An 18807-nucleotide genomic window follows, 5' to 3' on the forward strand; every position below is an offset into this window, starting at 1 on the left:
AGTCGGCCTCTTGCCCCCAACAATCTGGGTCCCCATTTTACCCACCTTAGAAGGATGGAAGGCTGAGTCAACCTTGAGCCAGTCAGGATCGAACTGCTGGCAATCAGCAGAGTTAGCCTGCAATGCTGCATTTTAACCACTGTGTAAGATGGATGGATAGATGGATGGATGGATGGATGGATGGATGGATGGAAGGAAGGAAGGAAGGAAGGAAGGAAGGAAGGAAGGAAGGAAGGAAGGAAGGAAAAACAATAGCAATAGCACTTAGATTTATATACCGCTTCACAGTGCTTTCCAACCCTCTCTAAGCAGTTTACACAGTCAGCCTCTTGCCCCCCAACAATCTGTGTCCCCATTTTACCCATCTCGGAAGGATGGAGTCAACCTTGAGCCAGTCAGGATTGAACTGCTGGCAATCAGCAGAGTTAGCCTGCAATGATGCATTTTAACCACCGTGTACGATGGATGGATGGATGGACGGACGGACGGACGGAAGGAAGGAAGGAAGGAAGGAAGGAAGGAAGGAAGGAAGGAAGGAAGGACAATAGCACTTAGACTTATATACCGCTTCACAGTGCTTTACAGCCCTCTCTAAGCGGTTTACAGAGTCAGCCTCTTGCCCCCCAACAATCTGTGTCCCCATTTTACCCATCTCGGAAGGATGGAGTCAACCTTGAGCCATTCAGGATCGAACTGCTGGCAATCAGCAGAGTTAGCCTGCAATGCTGCATTTTAACCACTGTGTATGATGGATGGATGGATGGATGGATGGATGGATGGACGGACGGACGGACGGACGGAAGGAAGGAAGGAAGGAAGGAAGGAAGGAAGGAAGGAAGGAAGGAAGGACAATAGCACTTAGACTTATATACCGCTTCACAGTGCTTTACAGCCCTCTCTAAGCAGTTTACAGAGTCAGCCTCTTGCCCCCCAACAATTTGGGTCCTCATTTTACCCACCTGGGAAGGATGGAGTCAACCTTGAGCCATTCAGGATCGAACTGCTGGCAATCAGCAGAGTTAGCCTGCAATGCTGCATTTTAACCACTGTGTACGATGGATGGATGGATGGATGGATGGATGGATGGAAGGAAGGAGGGAGGGAAGGAAGGAAGGAAGGAAGGAAGGAAGGAAGGAAGGAAGGAAGGAAGGAAAAACAATAGCAATAGCACTTAGACTTATATATCGCTTCACAGTGATTTATAGCTCTTTCTAACCAGTTTACAGAGTCAGCCTCTTCCCCCCAACAATCTGGGTCCTCATTTTATCCACCTCGGAAGGACGGAAGGCTGAGGCTCACTTTGAGCTGGTGAGATTCAAAGTGCCAAACTGCCACAAACACATTAAGGTTGGGTTTGACCTCAGGGGGCCCAGGTGGGCGTAGCCAACTTGATGTCACTCATGTTGGGGGCGCCTGTGGTGGCCCGAGCACCCTTCCAGCGAAAACGGGCTCCCGAGCTCCGTTTTCAGCCATGGTGGCCTCCTGCAACCCTCTGCCAGCAAAAACGGAGCTTGGGAGGGCCATCAGTCATGGGCTGGTCCTTCACTACTTCCAGGGCGGCCCCACGGGTTAGATCTAAGGACCCCGCGGGCAGCCCCCAGGCCTTGAGTTTAACACCCCCGTTCTACGTGATGCTAAACAAAAGAGATTTACCATACTTTTCGGAGTATAAGACGCACTTTTTCCTCCCCTAAAAGTGGGTAGAAATGTTGGTGCGTCTTATACACCGAATACAAGCCATTTTTGGCTTCCCGAAACTCCGCAAGGCTTGTCCCTTTTTTTACCAAAAACAGGCCCGTTTTTCGCAAAAACGGGGCCTGCAGAGGGCTTGGGAAGCCTGCAGACTGCTCCTGGGGCCCGGGGAGGCCAAAAAACTTTTTTCCCCCTTGTTTACCTCTTCAAAATCTTGGTGCGTCTTATACACCGGTGCGTCTTATAGTCCGAAAAATACGGTAATCATAAAGACATCCTTGGAAGATCCCGATGAAGTCAAGGCTTCACGGGACATCTTCAGAATCGACAGCACCCAACCCTGCCCCAAAACCCATGTTCCCCAACTCTCTTCCTCGCGCACGAAGGCCTCTCGATGTTTTTCGATAAAACCTTGGCCAAAGGAGCCTCTCTCCTTCACAGGTTGACGCTAGAAGAGACTTGGAGCCATCGGCTCAAAGGTGTTTTTTGCCAAGCAGGGCCAGACCAGGGGTACAGAGCCGTGCCAAAGCACCTGCAGTCTCTTCTATTTGTGCCCGGGATCCACGGCGGGTACGTCTTGCCAAGCGGGGAACCCAGCCAAGCCAGGCGAGGTGGGGGAAGAGGCAAACGTCTGTTAGAGGCGGAACAGAGGTAGCCAAATTCGTTTGAGCCCCGAAGAAAAGATGAAAAGGCGAGTTCCAATTGGCTGAAGACGGACTGGTCATGGGGGGTCGGGGGGGGCTGGGATGAGGGGTGTATCTTTTGAGTGCGGGAAACTCAGATTGTAGCCTGACTTTACTGCAGTTCTTAGTATAAAATCACCGTTCCCTTCAACCAAATGGAGTCGAGGGTCTTCCTTTCCTAAGGGATCAGATTGGGACATGTCTGACACTGGGCATGGGGATGATAAGAAGAAGAAGAGGGGTGGGGCCCTGATTGTATGTCTTGATTTAATAATAATAATAATAATAATATATAATAATAAAATTTAATATTTAAATTATTTAATAATAAATTATTTAATAATAAAATTTAAGAACTGCCAGGTGGAGATTCTGATTTTTAAGGAATAGGATCAATCTGGACTGGGAACATCAGTGGAAAAAAAGGACTTTTAGGAATCGCAGCCTAAAAATTTTGAATTTTCTTTTGGAAAGGCAATGAATATGTTTCTCAGTGTTACCGATGAGTTTAGGCAAAGGCGAAGCCAAAAGGCTCTCAACTCTTTAGTGAATATAGAATAACAGAGTTGGAAGGGACCCTGGAGGTCTTCTAGTCCAACCCCCTGCTTAGGCAGGAAACCCTACACCACTTCAGAGAAGTGGTTATCCAACATCTTCTTAAAAATTTCCAGTGTTGGAGCATCCACAACTTCTGGAGGCAAGTTGTTCCACTGGTTAATTGTTCTCACTGTCAGGAAATTTCTCCTTAATTCTAAGTTGCTTCTCTCCTTGCTTAGTTTCCACCCGTTGCTTCTTCTTCTACCCTCTGGTGCTTTGGAGAATAGTTTGACTCCCTCTCCCTCAGGGCAGCCTCTGAGATATTGGAATACTGTTATCATGTCTCCCCTAGTCCTTCTTTTCATTAAACTAGACATACCCAGTTCCTGCAACCGTTCTTCATACGTTTTAGCCTCCAGCCCCCTAATCATCTTTGTTGCTCTTCTCTGCACTCTTTCTAGAGTCTCCACATCTTTTTTACATTTACAATATAATTGGTGAGTGCAATTCTACATCATTTTTAGGTAGGGCATTGAACATTTAAGGATGCTTCGGTGAGTGTTTCATTATTTTGAACCCACTTTGGTGGTAGGGCACGATCGTAATCGGGCAGCCCCCGATTTAAAACAATTTGTTTTAAAATAAAGCGGCTAGCTTTGAGGGTTGCTCGGTGTTTACGTTTCTCAAAAATCAAAATGTATTGCTATTGCGGTAAGGGGCAATTTGCATTTGGAGCAGAACAGTGACGGTCCAGTCGGGTAAATTAGCCAAATGAAAATTACTTGATGGGCTATAAAACAGCATTAAAAAAATAATAATAATAATAAAGCACATGATTTTATTCATGTGGAAGAATCACAGCACCCACTTAAAACCTGATCCAGTGCGTCTTAATGCTTTGGACAGACATGTGCAGAATCCTGGGCTGGCAACACACAACATGATGCCTGAACTTGTGTGTGTGTGTTTGTGTGTGTGTGTGTGTGTATGTGTGTGTGTGTGTGTGTGCTTCTCATTCCACCCAAAAGAGTGCCAATACATCTTCTGTATCAATCTAGAGAGAAATCATTGACTTCTGACCAGATTAATCCACTCGTGCAAAGTCCCTTTGTGTCTGGGGAATAATTATCATAATAGACATTAGTAATTAGTTTTTGGTGTGATGTCAGCCAGCCTGGCAATGCCAACCAGCTACTGTCCTTGTCAAACACATCCCGGCTGTCTGGGCTTTTTCAGCTCCATCTCCCTGATTAAAATAAACACTGATGCGCCCGCTCGGAAGCCATCTGTCCAACGTGCACCAAAAAAATGGAATCTATTTGGGAGATCACACGGATGCCTAGACCGGCAACTGGGAGGGCCCCCCTAGATCTCTTGTATTGGGGCGGTTGTGTTGGTGGCGGTGAACTCTTTAGCTAGAACAGGGGTGTCAAACTGGATTTCTTCGAGGGCCGGATCAGCATTGTAGTTGTCCTCCATGGGCCGGGGGTGGAGGGTGGAATGGGACAGACGGCAGACAGGACTGATGCCTCGTGCAGCACGCTGCCGGCCAAAATGGGGTGTGTGTGTGGTGCGGGGGGGGGGGGCACGAGGTTGAGTCAGAGTTATTGCCCTTTAAGAAGCTGCCTATATAAGGGAAGCTATTAGAAGGCGTCTCTCTCTCTCTCTCTCTCCTCGTATATCACTCATTCTCCTCGTGTTCTATCCTTGTGCATCTGCACTGTAGTTCTCTGTGTAGAGTTGGAGAAGACTGATAGATTGCTTGCCCGGCTTTGCTTAGCACTATATATAACTTGTAGATAAACCACTGTTTGAACCTCTGATAAATCTCTTGTGTACTGTATTTTGCTCCTGGGTTGTCTCAAAATAGTAGTCACACTGTGCACATTCTAATGGGGGGGGAGCAAGGCCCCCCTGCACCCCATTTTTGGCCTGGACAGCCTCCTGCAGCACCCTGCTGGCCAAAACAGGGTGTAGTGGTGGGACTGCGCAAGGCTCTCCATGCCCCGTTTTGGCCGGCAGAGGCACGTGGGCCAGATCTAAGCACCCCATGGGCCATATCCAGCCCACAGGCCACAACCTGGAGATTCATCCAAGATCTCAGGTACAGAATCGAGGAGAAAAACTGGCAGACAGATGACTCAAATCTTACTTGCCAAGGAAGGGGCTTGGATTCTTAAATAAGTCGCAACAGCACTGGAAAAAAAAGTGATTTTTATGACTGCTTTTCACACTTATGACGGTTGCAGCCTCCCCGTGGTCACGTGATCAAAATGTGGATGTTTGGGAAACTGACTCACATTTATGACCGTTGTATAGTGTCCTGGGGTTATGTGATCGCCTTCTGACACGCAAAAGAGCCTTGGTGGTACAGTGGTCTAAGGCACCCTGTTATTAAGCTGGTTATTAAGACCAGCTGCCTGCAATTACTGCAGGTTCGAATCTCGCCAAGGCTCAAGGTTGACTCAGCCTTCCATCCTTTCTAAGGTAGGTAAAATGAGGACCCAATTGTGGGGGCAATAAGCTGACTTTGTATAAATATACAAAAGGATGAAGGCTATTGCTTAACGCATTGTAAGCCGCCCTGAGTCTCCGGAGAAGGGCGGCATATAAATCAAATTAAAAAAAAAAAAATCAATGGGAAAATCAGATTCACTTAACAAATGTGGCAGAAAAAGTCGTAAAATGGGGCAAAGCTCACTTAACAAACGTCTCGCTTAGCAACATAAATTTTGGTCTCTATTGCGGTTGTAAGTCGAGGAGTACCTGTAGCCCCATTTATAAACCACAAGTTTGATGAGGAAAAAAAAAAGATAAGCCACAGACATAGACATTCCTACATAAAGCTAGAGGTTTCTCCTGTCCAGTTAAGTCTGACTCTAGGGGGCGCTGCTCATCTCGTGGTCCGAAGATGCTTCTGTGGTCATGTCACCCACATGGCTATACGCCACGGTACATAAAATGCTGTTACCTTCCCACCGAAGTGGTACCTACTGATCTACTCACAATTTCATGCTTTTGAACTGCTAGGCAGGCAGGAGCTGGAGCAAGGAACGGGAACTCACCCCATCGCGTGGCACTCGGGTCTCGAACCGGGGCTGTCAACTTTCCGGCTGACAAGCTCAGCTGTCTTTAACCCCTGAGCTCTCGTGCCCCTTACCCAACATATTGCTGCATGCTCAATTTTTAATATACAACCCTTGGGATAATAAGACACACTGTTAGCGATATTACAGCCTTATTATGTGGCGCCTCTTGATTGTATTCTCTGGAGATTCAATTGGTCCCTGACTCTGCTGGCATTTCAGAAAGCTTTAAAAATACGGAAGCCTATCTGGGCACGTGGTGGAGAGGTTAATTGAACCTGTGAGACTGATGGCGATTTATGGATGCCTTGTGTTGTCCTCGGTTGTCATGACGTGTTTTAACATTAATTTGTGTTGAGTTTTTTAGCCCTGGGTGAGCCCTCCTGCAAGATGGCCAGCCGTATAAATCATTTTAATAAACTCATCAATAAATAATCTGAAATACGACGTTTTCATACCTAAACCCTTGGCATCCCTTATCATCTCCCGCCTCGCCGTACCGTTGCAACAGCAATCGGTTACAGGTAGTCCTCAATTTACGACCACATTTGGGCCCAAAATTTGAGTGGTGCGGTGGCCTAGCGGTGGAGCTCTTGCCTCACAATCTGGAGGCTGTGAGTTTGATCCTAGACAGAGGCCGGTATTTCTCTCTCGGGGCACACTGAGAATATATCTGCTGAAAAAAAACCTCCTCATTGGCGACAGGAAAGGCATCTGGCCAGTAAAACACTCAGCTCCATTCAGTTGCCCAGACTCCACCCCCTCAAGGGATTAGGGGGGTCATTAAAAGCCGATGAGTTGGGCCCAACATTTCTGTGGCTAAGAGAGACTGTGAATTTTGCCCCGTTTTACTACCTTCCTTGCCACCGTTGTTAAGTGAATCACTGCAGCCCTTGTAACACGGTTGTTAGGTGAATTTGGCTTCCCCGCTGAGTTTGCTCGTCAGGAGGTCGCAAAAGGAGATCACATGACCCCGGGACACTGCAACCGTCACAAATACGAGTCAGTTGCCCAGCGTCTGAATTTTGATAACGTGACTGTGGGGATGTTGCAGCGGTCGTAAGACTGAAAAATGGTCACGGGTCACTTTTTCCAGTGCCGTCGTAATTTCAGTCCCTGAACGTCAAGGACGATGGGTGTATTTGTCCAATTTTGGAAGTTTGCAACAGTTCTAGTTCTGCAAGAAGGATTTTCTGTGTTCACCTGTTTAGGCGAAACTTCTCGGGCGCAACTTTTAAACTGAGGCTGCCTGTTTTATTGATAATGCCAGTTAGGAGGTTATGGAAATAAACAAGCAAACATCCGTATTGATTCAGTTCGCTTCTGTGTTTTAAAACGTCGGGCAGGCGGTGCTCGTAAACTTTTAACCGCCTGGAAGAATGGTGTTTAAAAGAAAAGCAAAGATATGAAGGGAGCTGAATCCTGCACCTAATAAAACTTATAGATCGGGAAGCTGTCCAATTCAATTTAATTCAGCGGGGTTAATTTTTCTCGGCTGCAAGCTTGCCCTGCTCCAGTTTGCCAATTCAGCATACTGATAAAAATCCACGTGCGTTTTAATGCACCTTTATTGCACGGCACACATTTTAATGTACCTTTAATGCAGTGGTGAAATCTAAAATTTGTTACTACCGGTTCTGTGGGCGTGGCTTGGTGGGGAGGAGGGTAATGTGACTGGGTGGGCGTGGCCAATTAAAAAAAAAAAACCTTTTACACCATTTTTTCTACAACCTCTTCGGGGAAGAGGTTGTAAAAAAATGCTTTCAAAAGGCTCTGACAATTCCAGCTGAGTTGCCTGATCGGCAGAGGTTTTTTTTTTTCTTTTAAATGCCTCTGACGATCAGGCAACTCACCCTGGATCGTCAGAGGCTTTTAAAAGAAAAAAAGCCTCTGTCGATCAGGCAACTCAGCTTGGATCGTCAGAGGCTTTTAAAAGAAAAAAAGCCTCTGCTGATCAGGCAACTCAGCTTGGATCGTCAGAGGCTTTTAAAAGAAAAAAAGCCTCTGATGATCGCGTGGCTCAGCTGGGCATGGGGGGGGGGCAGGGATTTTTGCTACCGGTTCTCCGAACCACTCGCCTCCATTGCTACCGGATCGGGCGATCTGGTCCGAACCGGGAGCATTTCACCCCTGCTTTAATGCATTGTTAAGACACATTAGTGCACCTTCGTCCTAACTAACACGCACGTTTTTAGGTCACGTTCCTTAACACGCATGCACCTTAGCATCGATTTTCCTCTAACTTTGCACATCGGTGTGTAAAATACGCTCTAAGAGAGTATAGATTCGGAAACAATACTCTACGAAGGTTGTGAACACCCGTGCCGAATAATTTTTCCATCCTGCTCTTCCTCTTCTTCTTATCGTTTGTTATTTCGGTCTACGTAAACTGCCCGCAGTCTACGAGGATGGGGACGGAAAATTTGCATTAAAAAGTAAATAATGATATAGCCCATGTTATTTTGAAGACCCTGCTGAAAGAGTTGCATAGACCCAGGCTCCAATTATTTATTAGACCTGCTTAGGAAGGGAGAAGTTGAGGAAAAGAAATGAATTGCTGGAGGCTACGGCGGACGAGATGAAATCTCTTCCAGAGTACAGTACAATGCTGATTTGACAGGGGCTGTGATTGGCATCCATTTCTGATGAGCTGCGTAGCTAACGAGGAACACAAAAGCCCACGAGCCTTAGGACAGGCAGTCTGGAGAGATGTCAGGCTCTCCCTCCCCAAACTCCCCAACCCATATTATCATGACCTCAGGGGTCAGTCCAAGACACTCGGGAGCACAACAAAAGGATTTTTTTCCCCCACCCTCCCTTTTCGGGACTTGGGTCTACAGGTGGTCCTAGACTTAAAGAGCGCGATTGAGCCAAAAACTTCCGTTTGCTAAACGAGACATTTGTTAAGTGGATTTCGCCCCATTTCATCACACGGAATTGGAAGGGACTTTAGACCTTAACAGATTGACAGAGTTGGAAGGGACGTTGTAGGTCATCTAGTCCAACCCCCTGCCCAAGCAGGAGACCCTACACCATTTCTGACAGATGGCTGTCCAGTCTCTTCTTAAAAGCTTCCAGGGATGAAGTTCCCACAACTTCTGAAGGCAACTTCTGTTCCATCGGTTGATTGTTCTCACTGCCAGAAAATTCCTCCTTATTTCCAGGTTGAATCTCTCCTTGTTCAGTTTCCATCCATTATTCCTTGTCTGGCCTTCAGGTGCTTTGGAGAATAGCTTGACCCCCTCCTCTCTAGGGCAGCCCCTCAAATATTGGAAGACTGCTATCATGTCTCCCCTGATCCTTCTCTTCACTAGACTAGCCAGGCCCAGTTCCTGCAACCGTTCATTGTATGTTTTAGCCTCCAGTCCCCTCATCATCCTGGTTGCTCTTCTCTGCACTCTTTCCAGAGTCTCAACATCTTTTTTATAGTGTGGTGACCAAAACTGGATTCGGGACTCTAGCTGTGGTCTTACTAAGGCTTTATAGAGTTGTATTAGTACCTCACTTCTCCTCCTCCAACCACTACTCAGTACTGGAATTCTCCTAACGTTCTGGACAAATGATTGCCCAGTCTCAAAACCCTCCAATGATGGGGGGGGGACCCATAACTTCAGGCTGTTCCATTGCTTAATAGCCCTCAGTCAATCCATATGGAACATAAAGGAGCCAAGGTCAAACCTTTTATGGAATCAAAGACCTGAATTACCTTGTTGGTCTCGTTAATCAGCCAGCCGTAGCCTCTGACTCCGAATGCCACTTCCTTGGCCGAGACGTCCAGGGATGTGACAGGCTGGCCGTAGACACAATGCAGGACTTTAGCTGGCTGTCCTTCTTTCAAGAAGTAGATGGCGTCCTCCGCTGCTACTACGGCAGCCAGGCAGCCCGAAGTTTGGGGCATAAGAGAGAGCAAGCTGACCTGCAAAGAGTTAATGGATTGAAGAGAATGTTGAACCTCAAATAACCTTCCCCATTAACATTTTTCTTTCTGCTTCTCCCCCAAACATTGAAGTAGAGACCTTCAAATTTCTAGGGTAGTATTTTTTAATTTTTAAAATACTTTTTTGATTTTTTTATGTATATTTGTTGGTTTTAACAGTCGCTTGGTCGATTGTCGTTGTGAGCTGCCCTGAGTCCTCGGAGATAAGGCGGCATACAAATTTTATAAAATAATAAATAAAATAAATATCTCAAGACCTAAAATGGACACCTAATATCAAAAAGGTCATCAAAAAAGCACAACAAAGAATGTTCTTTCTGCGCCAACTCAGGAAGCTCAAACTGCCCAAGGAGCTGCTGATCCAGTTCTACAGAGGAATTATTGAGTCTGTCATCTGCACCTCCATAACTTCTGGTTTGGTTCTGCAACCCAACAAGACTGAGACACAGACTTCAGAGGATCATTAGAACGGCAGAAAAAATCATGGCTACCAACCTGCCTTCCATGGAGGACCTGTGTACTGCACCAGTCCAAAAGAGGGCTATGAAAATATTTACAGAGCCCTCGCATCCTGGACATAAACTGTTCCAACTCCTACCCTCAAAATGAAGCTACAGAGCACTGCACACCAGAACAACTAGACACAAGGACAGTTTTTTCTCGAACGCCATCACAAATAACACTGTCAAATAACAATGTCAAACTATTCACTAAGTCTGCATTACTATTACTATTACTATTAATCTTTTCATCGTTCCTATCACCCACCTCCTCCCACTTATGCCTGTTTTTTGGGCATTTTTCAGGCTGTTTTCAGGTCGTTTTTTGGGCTTTTTTTGACCCCAAAACAGGCCTTAAACCGGCCTGAAAAATGGCCTTTAAACGGCCTGAAAAATGACCTTAAACCGGCCTGAAAAATGGCCTTTAAACGGCCTGAAAAATGACCTTAAAACGGCCTGAAAAATGGCCTTAAAACAGCCTGAAAAATGGCCTGAAAACGGCCCAAAAATGGCCTTGAAACAGCCCGAAAAATGGCCTTTAAACGGCCTGAAAAATGGCCTTAAAACAGCCTGAAAAACGGCCTTTAAACGGCCTGAAAAATGGCCTGAAAACAGCCTGAAAAATGGCCTGAAAACGGCCTGAAAAATGGCCTGAAAACGGCCTGAAAAATGGCCTTAAAACAGCCTGAAAAATGGCCTGAAAACGCCCCCAAAATGGCCTTGAAACAGCCTGAAAAATGGCCTTGAAACAGCCTGAAAAATGGCCTTAAAACAGCCTGAAAAATGGCCTTAAAACAGCCTGGAAAATGGCCTGAAAACGGCCTGAAAAATGGCCTTGAAACAGCCTGAAAAATGGCCTTAAAACAGCCTGAAAAATGGCCTTAAAACGGCCTAGAAAACGGCCTGAAAATGGCCTGAAAACAGCCTGAAAAATGGCCTTAAAACAGCCTGGAAAATGGCCTTGAAACAGCCTGAAAAATGGCCTTGAAACAGCCTGAAAAATGGCCTTAAAACAGCCTGAAAAATGGCCTTAAAACAGCCTGGAAAATGGCCTGAAAACGGCCTGAAAAATGGCCTTGAAACAGCCTGAAAAATGGCCTTAAAACAGCCTGAAAAATGGCCTTAAAACGGCCTAGAAAATGGCCTGAAAATGGCCTGAAAACAGCCTGAAAAATGGCCTGAAAACGCCCCAAAAATGGCCTTGAAACAGCCTGAAAAATGGCCTTGAAACAGCCTGAAAAATGGCCTTAAAACAGCCTGAAAAATGGCCTGAAAACGGCCCAAAAATGGCCTTGAAACAGCCTGAAAAATGGCCTGAAAAACAGCCTGAAAAACAGCACAAAAAACAGCCCTGTTTTTGGCCATTTTCAGGCGCTCCGGCGGAAACCAGAAAAGCAGCTGGCGACAGCACACATGCCCACAGAGAGGGCTCTGCGTGCCACCTCTGGCACGCGTGCCACACGTTCGCCATCACGGCACTAGACCAACAACCAAGCCGTAAACAATACCCCAACACTATCAAATAATACAAAAAGCTAACTCGAAACCACAACCTAATCAAGGACGTTCTCACCGAGACTGACAGGGCAAGCCACTAATACATCAACAGAGGGCACAATACCACTCCTTTCCGGCACTGATGACGTTGCCTAGTTGGGTGGTGAAATGTCTGCAAGAAAAATGAGTTGCAAATATTCTCTTCTATCGACCCTTTCTTTCTTTTTTCACTTTGAGCCGCGTCCCTGCTCCATTGTCCAATGCACAGTGCATTGATCTTCACTAATTGGTCAACGGTGATGTCATCCAACACGTTTAAAGGGCTAACAAAGAGACTCACCCATTTCTGAACCTCAAACTCAGCCAGGGTTCCCCAGTATCCTTTGTCGTTGGCGCTTTCCACTTTGACCTGAAACCCGGCTGCAGTCGCTACGGTGGCCCCCTCGGTCGAAAGGGCCATGGCTTGAATCTTCTGGTTGTGTTGGTACCGGTGGATTGGCTCCGAACCGACCAGCAGGCTCCACACTTTAACTGACCCTGCATGCCAAAAGGAGAAAATCGGTGAAAATAGAATACGGGATATAAACCTCTCTCTCACTATATGATGTAAGGTAAAAGGTAAAGGTTCCCCTTGCACATATGTGCTAGTCGTTCCCGACTCTAGGGGGCAGTGCTCATCTCCGTTTCAAAGCCGGAGAGCCAGCGCTGTCCGAAGACGTCTCCGTGGTCATGTGGCCGGCATGACTCAACGCCAAAGGCGCACGGAACACTGTTGCCTTCCCACCAAAGGTGGTCCCTATTTTTTCTACTTGCATTTTTTTTACGTGCTTTCGAACTGCTAGGTTGGCAGAAGCTGGGACAAGTCATGGGAGCTCACCCCGTTACGCAGCACTAGGGATTTGAACCGCCGAACTGCCGACCTTTCGATCGACAAGCTCAGCGTCTTAGCCATGAGCCACCGCATCCCCTCTATATGATATAATGCTGGTTATTATTTCCTAATGTTAGCTTATTCATTTGCTAATATTTTCAAATGGAATGGAACGTGTGGAATGGAAGACAGAAGCACATTCCAGACATCGCTCTCTCAAGGCTGTCTCCCAGGGTTACCCACAGCAGCCGGAGGGGAGTGATCTCTACAACCCGCAAAACTGCTCCATTGGCAAATGTGATTGATGACACAACCTGGGGGGAGGGTGGGAACAGGGTCATGATTGGGTCATAAATTACGTGGGGTCAGAGTTGGCTTTTCTTGGGAACGTGCCGACATGACGCTCCTAATAAATAACTGGATTTCTTTTGAAACGTGGCTCGAGGCTCATGATTTAATTAGGTCATCCGTCGGAACCCTGACAAGTTACTTAACAAGTGTCTCACTTAACAACAGAAGTTTTGGACTCAGTGGTGGTTGTACATTGAGGTCTACCTGTACCAAGCCAGGGCTTTTAAATCCATGGTTTACTGAATAAACTAACTCAAACTACATGACTCAGGTTGACAGAACCCAGTGCCTGGGTTCATACGTGAAACTCAGGGATGGGTTAACCAGTTGGGCCGTCGAGTCTCTGCCTGGCTGAATAGAGAGAGGTCAAGAGTTCCTTGTAAGTTAGATTAAAGCCACATCAGGGAGTGTTGAATTGCCCGCACCCCTGCCGGGTTACAAATGCTTCTTCCCTCCATTGAAAGACAGCAAAGCCAAGAAAAAGGATAATGAGATGGCATCCCAGCAAATTTAGAGGATTATTTATGTGCACTTTGGTAAAGATTATTTCCCTGCCCGTGAAGCACTTCCGCGTGGCAAAATAGCGCCAGCAATCTCAGGAGCTATTTAATGGCGCTGCCTCTAAATATTTATGCGCCTCGTCAGGGGAGCGAGCACAATCGTAGAAGCCATTTTGGGGGGGGGGGGGTTGCGTGTGTTTTATTAGGGAATGCATATTTAAATTAATCTATTTGCCTAAACAATTAGCCGGCTCGTTTTGTGCGCGCGCTGCCAAAATTGCAATTAGACTTCCATCAACATGCAAAAAGGCCCGAATAAAACTGCCCCAAAGGAGTCGTAAGGCTGCTTGGAGTTGGGTTTTTCCAATTTTACTTCGAGACCTAATGGTAATTGTCTTGACTGTTTGAAAGGTAAATAACAACTAAGCTGGTTTTAAAAAAATAAGAATGCCTATGGAACAGCAGCAGCCACCCGACATGGGAGCAAATTAAGTCCTCTTTTTTTTTTTTTCTTAATAAAAAAGAAAAGAGCATCATGAGCCACTAAACCAACTTTTGAAGCCCAAAGCGGTTTGGAAAAAAAAAAAGCTGCATGTTAAACTTATTTCCATGGCCTCAGATTCGACTTTGAATTTTACTTAGTGTTGTGGCCCGCCAGCGGCCAGCAGAACCAGCAGCAGATTCGGACAGTGAGGAGGTTGGGGAGGGAACGTGGGCCAGTCCTGGAGTCTGGGGAAGGCTCGGACGATGGCTCTGAGTCGGAGGCAGAGAGGGGGCCAAGGCCGTCTGGTAGTTCTTTGCTGCCTCTGGAGTCTCCGGAGTCTGACATCAGCAAGGCAGAAGAACAGCGGGAGTCTGTTCCCAGTGTGTGCATGCGCAGAGCTGCCAGAAGGCAGGAACAATTAAGAGAACAGGGTCGACTTGGGAGTAAAGCTTGGCGATGATTGGCCCCTCCCATAAAAGAGAAGGGAACGGGACGTGAGCAAAAAAAAAGAAAAAGACCAAGCTCAGAGAGCACCAAAGACCCCACCGTCGTCCCCTTTCCTCCTCTCCGCAAATCCCACTCCCTTCTAGCACTGATGGTATTACCTAGTTGGGTAATGAAACGTCCGCAAAAAAACCCACCAAGCTCAGAGAGACCCGAAGACCCCGTGCCTCTACTCCACTTCTCGCCGATATCTAGAATCCTGCCTTTGTTCACCCAAATGCAGTAATGAGGGGGAAGGCTTATTTTGTCCAGCCCTTCTCTCCCGTGGCACAAAACTTTCCGCGGTGCAAAGCAGAATGGGTGAGGGTGGGAGGGCTGTAAAGCAAACAGTCTCTCCCTCCCCCCCCCCGCCACATACACACACATCACCAAGGCCGTGGCTGCGTGCCAGAGCCAGGCAAGCACGGAGCAGATGGAGCCCTGGCACGCCCCCCCCCCCCCCAACCCGACGGCTCCTGCATTAGCAGCATCTGCTCATTAACCAGAAACTCTTCCCTGGCTTTCTCTAATGCTCCAGGAAAAGCATTTTTGATTTGATTCATTTCGGGTAAAGGCGAAACGTGGAAGGCAATTAGTGGTAGGGGGAAAAAAAAAAAGAATGAAAAGAAGAAGAAGAATCAAACTGGATGCCTGCCAGTGCTGACAATGGGAAACAAGGCGGAAGACGCAAAAAAGCTGGTCAGTTGGAATTCAAAACATCACAACTGTGGATTCGGCGGCCAAGGCTCCCCAGGTGTGTTAAGGTAGACGGGCAGGACGGAGAGGAAGAGGCCTTGCTGGCCGCAAGAATTTTGCAGCCGCCATCCTTTGATTTCTTTGCGGCTGATCCTGTGTGAGTTGAGGCCGTGAAGATATGAAGGGGATGTCCGTTCAAACAGCCCAGGTTCCTTTTCCAAGAAAAAGGGAATTTGGGTAACGTAAGAGTGCGTGACTCCGGGCCACATACCTGATGTTTCAGGGGTGAAATTCAACCGGTTCAGGCGAACCGGTAGGGATGATTTTTACCGAACCGGTAAAAACCACCCCTGGTTGGCCCCACCCACGCCCACCCGCCGCTCACTCCTTCCGGCAGCTTGTTGGCCCCTTCCGGCCGCTCGACCCGCCCACCCGGCCCCGCCCTATAGGGTGAGACTTTTGTCCCTCCATTCACAGCGGAGCTGCTGCTCCCTTTATGGCCCGTCCCCCCAGCCCCCTCCCTTCCGGGGACTACCTTAAAGGGACAGGCTGCAGCAGCTCCGCTGTGACTGGAGGGAGAGAAGTTCGGCTTCTCTCTGCCGCAGCATTCACGATGAGCCCTTTCTCGGGCTCAGACGCACATTTTTTTTCCTACCGGGTTCTGTGGGCGTGGCTTGCTGGGGGGGTGTCATGTGACTGAGTGGGCGTGGGTGTGACATTGAGTTGGCCACACCCACTCAGTCACAGAACCCCCCCATCCTCACCAAGCCACGCCCACAGAACCCGGTAGGGGAAAAAATTTGAATGTCACCACTGCCATGTTTCCCCGAAAATAAGACCCCGTCTTATTATTATTATTATTTTTTGGCCAGGTCTTATTTTCGGGTATGGGGAGTATTTCGGGTATGGCTTCTTTTTCATTATCAGAGGCCTTCAGGAGCTTCTTCATCCGGCAAGGCCAGTGAGGCTTTCCAGAAGGCCGATAAGAGAGCTCCGGATCGATCTGGAGCTCTGTTATCGGCTACAGAGGCCTTCAGGAAAGTCTTACCGGCTGCAGAAGAAACGCACCGAGGTGGGCAAGGCCCGGGTGCAACTGTCCGAAGGTAAGAAGGAGGGCAGCTCAACCACCACCACTATCCCCACCCTAGCTTAATTTTTACCCGTGCACCCTGGAGTGGGTGGGGTCTTAATTAGGGCTTATTTTTTGGAGGGGTGGGGCTTCTCTTGGGCACATGTGTAAAAATCAAGCTAGGGCTTACTTTCTGAGTAGGTCGTATTTTCGCGGATACATGGTATAACTCTCCGACTCAAACATCGGCAAGACCCGAAGCTCAATTTCAGACGACGTTGTGGAAATTGAGCAGAGAGTTGCTCGATTTGCAGTGGGGGATTTTTTTTTTTAAAAAAAATCAAATTAGGCATGAAAATAGGTGTGTGAAACTCCTCCTGCAGACTCCTCCTTTATCTCCTCCTCCCCGTCATTATCATCTGCAAAAAGATAATCTCCTGTGGAATTTTTTTTAAAAAAAATTCCCAAAGATGCCTTTTGGTCCACTTAAGACAAGTTATTCCGCAAATTGGTGCGTGTTCCGAACAGACTGGGGCTTCAAAACTTCCATCGACGTGCCGTCGATGTTCAGTTTTGTCATTTTGTCCTCAGGAAAATGACTTTTTCACCAATCTGAGGGTGATGGGGCAGGAGGGGTGTGTTTGGTTCTGAGAAATATTACCAGATTGAGATTGCTAATGGGGAGGGATGGAAATAAAGATTGATTTGCTGAATGGGTAGCTACTGTGTTTTTTCAGACTATAAGACGCACCCTAAATTTAAAAGAGGAAAACAACAACAACAACAACAAGTTTTTTGGACTCCACACGCCCCCATCTTTGGCCCTTTTCCGGCTCTTTTCCAGCCTTTTTTCTGCCTGTTTTCAGAGGGCTTTTTTCAGGCCGTTTTCGAGGCTTTTTCCAGCCCCCTCTTAAGGCTTTTTTTGGCCTCTTTTTTGGAAAATAAGCTGAAAAATAAGCTGAAAAAAGCCTGAAAAATGGGCTGAAAAAAGCCTCAAAAACAGGCCGAAAAAAGCCCAAAAACAGGCTGAAAATAGGGCCCGAAAACGGAGCGTGCAGAGCCCAAAAAACAGCCAGTGGGTGGTACAGAATGTGGGGCTTCAGCCACATTCTGTATATAGAAGAAGCACAGACATTTTCACTCCCTTTTAGGAGACAAAAAAGTGCGTCTGAAAAATAGTCCGAAAAATACGGCAGTTAGAAAAGCCAGGACATTACCCTGTGAGATGAGGGTTTTTCTTTCTGTTTGTTTTGTCCGCTTTTATTTGCTTTTATTGGTTTTTTAATTGCATGCTGATAAGAGTCGGTTTCAAGTCGAAGCGGCCATATAAATTGAAGTCATAAATAAATAAAATGACTTAATTTAATGACTTTATTGGTCTGGGACTGCAAATCAAGAAGGAAATTACATTGCGTTAAATTAAATAAATGAGACCCGATGCGTCCCAGTGATGAGATGTGCCCCGTCCACTTATCTGCTAGAGGTGTCGCATTACAAACATCTGGAACACCTGTCTTCCGTTCAATGGAAGCAGAAGAGGCCAAGCAGAGGCATTGAATAAAACCAGTAAGGTTCTTATTGACATTTTTTTTTTTCCTTACTGCAAGCATTCGAATCCTTAACAGATCTGTTTCAAAGTCAGATCAGCTGACAGTAGATTCAGGGTAGCCCATTTAAGACTTTGAATGGGGTATTTGGGGATTAGAATAGCCCACTTAGAAAATTGTGCCTATCACATCAGATACGTATTCTAGAATACGGATATGTTTCTCAACCTTGACAACTTTAAGATGTGTGGACTTCAACTCCCAGAATTCCCCAGCCATGGGAGGGGAAGAGGAAGAGGAGGGAAAGGAAGGAGGAGGGAAGAGGGAAGGGAAGGAAGGGAAGGAAATAGAGGAAGGGGAAGGGAAAGGAAAAAGGAAAAAGGAAAAAGGAAAAAGGGAAAAGGAAAGGAAAGGAAAGGAAAGGAAAGGAAAGGAAAGGAAAGGAAAGGAAAGGAAAGGAAAGGAAAGGAAAGGAATAAGGAAAGGAAAGGAAAGAGGAAATAAAAGGGAAGGGGAGGGAAGGAAGGAAAGGAAAGGAAGGAAAGGAAAGGAAAGGAAAGGAAAGGAAAGGAAAGGAAAGGAAAGGAAAAGGAATAAAAGGGAAAGGGAAAGGGAAAGGGAAGGGAAGGGAAGGAAAGGGAAGGAAAGGAAAGGAAAGAGAAATAAAAGGAGGAAAGGGGAAAGGAAAGGAAAGGAAAGGAAAGGAAAGGAAAGGAAAGAGAAAGGAAAGGAAAGAGAAAAGGAAAGGAAAGGAAAGGAAAAGGAAAGGAAAGGAAAGGAAAAGGAAAGGAAGGAAAGGAAGGAAGGGACAGGGAAGGAAGGAAAAGGAAAGGAAAGGAAAAGAAAAGGAAAGGAAAGGAAAGGAAAGGAAAGG

General features: G+C 46.8%; 1 protein-coding gene across 1 annotated transcript in view; it reads right to left on the reverse strand.

Annotated features, from left to right (window-relative positions):
* The window catches only part of FBXW8 (F-box and WD repeat domain containing 8), a 61616-nt gene that overhangs the window by 15309 nt on the left and 27500 nt on the right, over window positions 1-18807 (reverse strand). The window contains 3 exon segments of the mRNA XM_070951090.1: window positions 9705-9914; window positions 12273-12469; window positions 15345-15529. Of these exon segments, the coding sequence (XP_070807191.1) occupies window positions 9705-9914; window positions 12273-12469; window positions 15345-15529 (592 nt within the window).

This window comes from Pituophis catenifer, unplaced genomic scaffold (genome assembly GCF_029215685.1).
Source record: "Pituophis catenifer annectens isolate HBS135680 unplaced genomic scaffold, rPitCat1.0.hap2 SCAF_10, whole genome shotgun sequence".
Taxonomy (NCBI): domain Eukaryota; kingdom Metazoa; phylum Chordata; class Lepidosauria; order Squamata; family Colubridae; genus Pituophis; species Pituophis catenifer.